The sequence below is a fragment of the Aspergillus terreus genome, genomic scaffold, assembly GCF_000149615.1.
Source record: "Aspergillus terreus NIH2624 scaffold_5 genomic scaffold, whole genome shotgun sequence".
NCBI lineage: Eukaryota > Fungi > Ascomycota > Eurotiomycetes > Eurotiales > Aspergillaceae > Aspergillus > Aspergillus terreus.
In genome coordinates this window covers 67,410-73,637 of record NT_165928.1, presented here as the reverse complement: position 1 = coordinate 73,637, position 6,228 = coordinate 67,410, and the positions used below count along the sequence as shown (strand labels likewise).

General features: G+C 50.9%; 2 protein-coding genes across 2 annotated transcripts; one reads left to right on the top strand and one right to left on the bottom strand.

Annotated features, from left to right (window-relative positions):
* Positions 1 to 398: 398 nt before the first annotated feature.
* ATEG_03601 (epoxide hydrolase family protein) lies at positions 399 to 1,767 on the top strand (the record flags this gene model as incomplete). The annotated part of the gene is made up of 3 exons (XM_001212779.1): positions 399 to 635; positions 687 to 1,547; positions 1,606 to 1,767. The coding sequence occupies 3 exons, from the start codon at positions 399 to 401 to the stop codon at positions 1,765 to 1,767; spliced, it is 1,260 nt and encodes a 419-aa protein (XP_001212779.1).
* A 1,057-nt stretch (positions 1,768 to 2,824) lies between these two features.
* Positions 2,825 to 4,611, bottom strand: ATEG_03600 (uncharacterized protein; the record flags this gene model as incomplete). Its single annotated transcript, XM_001212778.1, has 4 exons — positions 2,825 to 3,522; positions 3,587 to 4,068; positions 4,170 to 4,435; positions 4,564 to 4,611. 4 exons carry the CDS (start codon positions 4,609 to 4,611, stop codon positions 2,825 to 2,827), a joined length of 1,494 nt encoding a protein of 497 aa, XP_001212778.1.
* Positions 4,612 to 6,228: the final 1,617 nt, after the last annotated feature.

The following is a 6,228-nucleotide window of genomic DNA, read 5'->3' as shown; positions in this document are numbered from 1 at the left end:
CGGCTACGATTGCCAACATTTCGTCGCTTGGGCAGAGGGTTGACAATTCAGGTGAAAGTTCTTTCCGAACATGCTGATTCTGCACGCGCACTATTGGTCGATTCGTTACGAAGCGCCTGCAAACAGCAACCAGCTAACAACAAGGTCACGGTGTCGTCAGCGAGCCGCTGGCAATGGAAAGGGGGACTGTGTTGGCGGTTAGATTAGCGTGGCGGAAGCCGTACATTGTGGGGTCACCCAAGGCGCTTACAATTGCCGTCCGCTGAAAGCAATTCCAAGCGCCGGTGCCTTATGAGATCGGTACGACTACTTAACCGCACTTCTGCAAGGTTCATCTTCCAGGTTTCGACGGACGTTGCATTCACAGTACTCAAAGATATCGTTCAGCAGCGTCTATGATGGGCTTGAAGTCACCAGTTCCTCTTGAGGACCTCAAATTCAACGTTCCTGTGGCGTATACGCCGTACGTGGACCGGGAACTGCTCGAAGTGACCAAGCAAAAACTGGCCTTAGCTCGGTATCCCGAAGAGCAGACAGACTTTGGAGAGAAAGACTGGTCCCAGGGAGCGAAGGTGTCCCGCGTGAAACAGTTGGCGGATTTTTGGAAAGACCAGTACGATTGGGAGGCGGAAGAGGTGCGTTGAAATATCTCATCGTAGCGAGCTATCGCTGATCCGAAGCCTCAGCGGCGTCTGAACGAAATCTTTAGACATTTCCTCGTCAAGGTCAATGTCCCTGGCTACGGCCCGTTGGTGCTGCACTTCACCCACAACCAGTCTGCCAGACCGAATGCTATACCATTGCTCTTCTCCCACGGCTGGCCCGGTTCTTTTGTGGAGGCGATCCGGGTGGTGCATCCTTTGACTGAGCCCGAGGATGCCAAAGATCCAGCCTTCCACCTCGTTGCCCCGTCAATACCTGGTTTCGGTTTTTCACCCGCGCCCTCGAAATCCGGCGTCGGTCCGAATGTGGTCGCGCGCGCGTACAAGATCCTTATGACCGACGTTTTGGGATACCCCAAGTTTGTGACCCAGGGCGGCGATTTCGGCTCTTTCATTACACGAGGCATTGCCATTCAGTATCCCGCACTTGTGCGCGCGCAACACCTGAATATGTTCCCGGTGGCTCCTCCAACTCTGTGGTCCGCACCGTGCGCGTACTTGCGCTGGTGCCTGTCGGCGCTGACATACTCAGAGTTCGAGCACGAGGCATTGCGTGTGCGCCGGAACTTTGAGCAAGATCAGAGTGGCTATCTCGAGGAGCAGAGAACCCGGCCGCAGACGCTTGGGTTCGCGCTAGGAGACTCACCGCTCGGGCTCCTTGCGTGGTTTGTTGAGAAGTTCCATGACTGGGGCGACGTGCATGAGGCATTCAGCGATACCGATATTGTTACGCTGGTGATGATGCATTGGATTCAAGGCGCGACGCCTGGCCTGAGGTTTTACAGAGAGGCTTTCGGTCGCGGAAAACGCGAGGCGGAGAAGACCTTTGAGACTTATGTGTCGGTGCCATGTGGTGTCAGTATGTACGTGAAGGAACAATTGCATGTGAGTCATACAACCCTGCCTTGTTGCGTGTGTGCACGAGCGTACTAACATAGTAAAGTGCCCTCGTGACTGGGCAAGCAGAGTTGCCAACATTCACTACTGGCGGGAGTATGAACGAGGGGGGCACTTCTCGTCACTGGAGAGACCAGATTTGTTTGTAAACGATCTACGCTGTTTCTTCTCCTCTCCTGCGGTCATGGAATCATACACTCGGCATTAAAGGCTACGTGGCCTTGTATGTTACTACAGCAGCCCCCTAGAAGTGAAAATTGTCCGCGTATCCTACGGCAGCATAATATATCTTCAATTCTCATCCAAACTCGCAGACCATCCTAAGACGAGCTTCTCGGTCGAACTTGATATGAAGCATGTACACTATATATTTCTCTGCCGCAAGAGGACCCTGTCGTCTTTTGACCGTCGTCCGTTGGCAAAACCAAATCAAGGTAGTCAAAATCATTCTTGTGCGCTTTATATCGACGCACCAAAGATCCCTTACATGCCAAACAACGTCCACCCCGAAAACATGTATAGGGGTTCGGGACAAGGCAATGTGGCAGTAAACACTTGGACCGCTACCTGGTGAACGTGAACCGGAAGACCATCAAGTGCTCGTTATATTCTAGCATGTTGTTGCACAGTCCCCGACGCTTCTGCTGAACCGGTGCCGCGAAGATCCTACTACGGCCGGTATTGTTAACGGATCGGAGGTATGGCTGCCTCAATTGACATGTAGGTTCACCTGAGCCTTCTCGCTGGAGCTGATTGTCTCTCCCAGGCCCCTCGGATTTGATCGCATCCTTCGGAAGAGTCGTTTAAAGCCCGATCGCCCTACAATCTTCCACCCATACGCTTTCGGGATCTCTGTTCTGATCACAAGTTGGGAAATATGCCTACTGTGTCATTGGGTCCGACGGCCAACGCCTACTAGCTAGTTCGAGCTTGATGGGTCAATGCAAAAATCGAGGCATGTATCATATAATACCTTCACTTGCTGACGCTAGCGCATCTGCCCCGACAAGATAACCCTTCTAAGTTATGCGAAAGAAAATTGAGGCCGTGAGTAGCTGTAGCCGTGAGTAGCTGTAGCCGTGAATGCTGGACATTTAAGACTCGTATTGACTTGAAAGTACTTAGTACGCATTTACAGCTTTAAAACGTATCATGCTACAAAGCAACAGCACTCAAGGTTAACAAGCCCAATTCTTCTCTGATCGGTATCACAGCCAAGGAAACCCCTCTTTCGCTTCCTGGAGAACATCCACGTGCTCCTGCTTTCAGCTGGAGCAATTTTCTTTTCTTGCTTCATGGACACCTTTCTCCTCTGAGGAATGGGGTGAGGGGCTTATCGGACTGCCACTGCCTTGAAGGACATCGATACGTCCATGTAGCTTCAATTCCGCAGCGATCTGCTGCGCGTTTTTCACCGGATTCCCGCTGCGAGAAAAGATGTAATCAACATCTTCAAGTCGCAAGTTGCTTGTTTCGGGATAAAAGAAATAAAAGGCGGGAACGAACAGCGCATTTGTAACCATGAAAATCAGATATGCCTTCCAGTGTAGGCGGTTGATGATGACGGGTGTAATCATGACGACCGTGAAATTCCATAACCAGTTCGAACTGATACCGATCGCGGTACCGCGAGTGCGGGCGGCCAGAGGCAATATCTCTGGAACATAGACCCAGGGCACACAGTTCACGCTCATGCCGAAAATTAGCATGTAGAGAAAGAAGAACGTCACAGCAGCGGAGGAGTAAGAGTGTCCGTTGGATGTTTTAGCTTGTGACAACAGAGCCGAGATCATCATCATGCACAGGCTAAGTCCCGCACAACCTGCTATCATCGTCTTCCGCCGACCCATGCGGTCGAGGAAAAATGAAGGCACGATCGAGCCGAACATGAACATCATGTTGATGCAGCCACCCAGGATTTGGGCAAGTCTTGCCGACAGGCCAACATTTTGAACAAGCATGGCTATTGGAAAGATAAATTAGTTATGATAACGCCGTCAGAAATCGTGGGAGAAAGTTCGACTTACAAGGGGCATAATAGACCACCAGATTGATGCCGCCGGCCTGGTTCATAAATTGTACCCACCAAGCCAGAAGCACACGATGTCGGGTCTTGACGGGGTCATTCTGGAAGACACTTAACAGGCTGCGGGACGTATCCTCGCCCGACTCCAGCTGAATGGCACCGAGAATAGCGTCTCGCTCGGCGAGGATGTATTCGTCCGTAGGCTCCTTGTCGTACACTCTGCAGAGGACCTCCATCGCCTCCGAAGACTTGCCGTGCTTATAGAGCCAGCGTGGAGACTCCGGGAGTCCCAGCACAAGGACAGCGACCACGAGCGCGAAGATCATCTGAAATGCAATTGGAAGCCTCCAGGCAACTGAACCGCCCACAAAGGACATGCCAAAGTCGAACCAATAGGCCACGACGATGCCGACGCCGACGAAAAGGACCTCCGCGGAGACTAGACGGCCTCGCTTATGTTGGTCACAAAGCTCAGCCTGGTACCTATTGCGGGATAGCCGGTCAGCAAACGGGGAATATGTGGACAGAACGCCGTAGAAGACGGAGGCCGCCGAGGGGCCGGGTGGAGGAAGACAAGAACTGACATAGGCACTGTTGACGTCTTGATGCCGGTCCCGAAGCCCGTGACCAGTCGACCGACAATCAGATAAGGTACGGTGAAGGCTGTCGTCTGTAACGCCGCCCCTACTAGTACAAATGCCATGGCGATCCATATCGTCCGACGTCGCCCAAGCTTTTCACCAACCGCATAGTTCACTGAAGTCGTCAATACGTGGACAGCAAGGTAGTCAACCATAGAAGAGGGGGTGACGAACAGATACAGCCAGCGAAGCAACCTAAATTGTAGCAACTGACGATGATGCCCGTTTCGGAATCCGATGGATGGTTAAACTGCTCCAACCAGTCTTTATTCTCAAGGATGCCGCCGAAAACACCTTGATCATAGCCGAAGAGAACAAATGCAATTAAGCAACAGACTGTCAGACTTGTTTGTAGTGGTTTCCCTTTCCCAAGGAAGGAGCGCATGTTGTGAATATAGCTCTGGCGGTACGCAAATAATCGAGTGGCGAAATAGAAAAATCAAGTTCTGCCTTTGGGTAGAGGTAAGCGGCAACAAAACAGACTGGCAACAAAACCGGGGCAGTTCATAAAGGGTGCGCACATGGAGCTATATATGATGGTGACTACAGGTAGCATGAAACTAATCCGGGGTAGTCGGGGGGGTGCGGGGGTGCATATGCCTGCTTTCCCCAGAATCATCCATGTTTGGGAGGGAGCTGGATTAGCTTCCAGGACGATAGCGGAAAACTCTAAAAGAGCGGGTAGGCGGGTCCAATTGCCGCCTGGTGACCCAATGCCTGAGTGGGTCGCGCTTCTATTTCACTTTTTTGGCCGCGCTGCGAGAACGGTGCTTCGACTTGCAAGTTAAAAGATCCCAGAGATCTATGTCTATATTATGGGGTATACTTGGGAGTATACCTAGGGCACAGGCACCTGGGAAGATACTGGGAGACAATGAAATAAGGCAAGATGAGTTCAATTCCATTCACTCTGGCTTTATCCACACAATGACCGCTGTACTCCGTAGTCGGCACAGCCTTGGATAAAGACAGTTCCAGAGGACTGTGCCCGCCAAAAATGCCGGACTCGGACTCGTATGCAGTCGTCAGCCGTCCCCTCAGGGGTGGACTTTCCCATCAATAACCAACTGCGAGTGATAACTACTGGACTAGTTAGTTGTTGGCAAGTTGTTAGCCCAGATTACTCCGGGATCTAATCCCCTTCTGATTGGGGAGAAGGGAGAAAGGGAGGTAGGGGTAACAACGACATTTTATGGCATTCACACTTTCATCTACATTGAAACCGCTACGTATTCTCTTTGTCTAACAAGGGGGAGGACGGTATGTGAATAGAGCCCTGCAAACATAAGTATGCCCACAATCCCTTCTATTCTCCTTATCTTCCACCACATCCCATATTGCTCCTTGACTACCCCACAGACCCGTTCTGATCTGCTCTGATGCATACCAGAGCAAACCACGCGTCGAACTCATTGTCATGCTTGGAGTGAGACGTTATCCCCGGTGATCAGTGATAGGTACGACACCGACACCATGGCCTATCTACCACAGGACTGCCAGGTCCGATTGTTTTTGTTAGGCTCCGCCCTATAGCGCTTGCAGAATGCGTCGAGGGCTATCTATTAGTAGTTAGAGGACGGCAATTAGGAAGTTAATTAATGGTTGGTCGTCAGAAACATGTCTTAAGCGGCTATTTGGTAGATAAGTGACACACCCAAGAGCCTGGCTGGCGGGTTATGTATTCTCTTTCGGTTTATATAAGTTGGGACCACTGGCCTGATTAAAATCATGCTAACTTGTGTATATAACCTAACTACGTTAGAGCTAAGGTCCTATACTGAAGACCCTTACTAGTAGATAGGAATGCCACACCTTAACGTTGTCTGGTGAGAAACTATTATAATGCTTAGTACGGTGACTACTCGCGGCAAACGGATAGATAAGTATATCTACCCACGTAATCGCGAGTCTATTAGTGGCTAATTTCGTAGCTGGTCAACGCTTGTTGTAGAAATAGGCGCTTCGGAGTTTTTGGTAAAGCTTCAGCGAGATGCTACTTTAT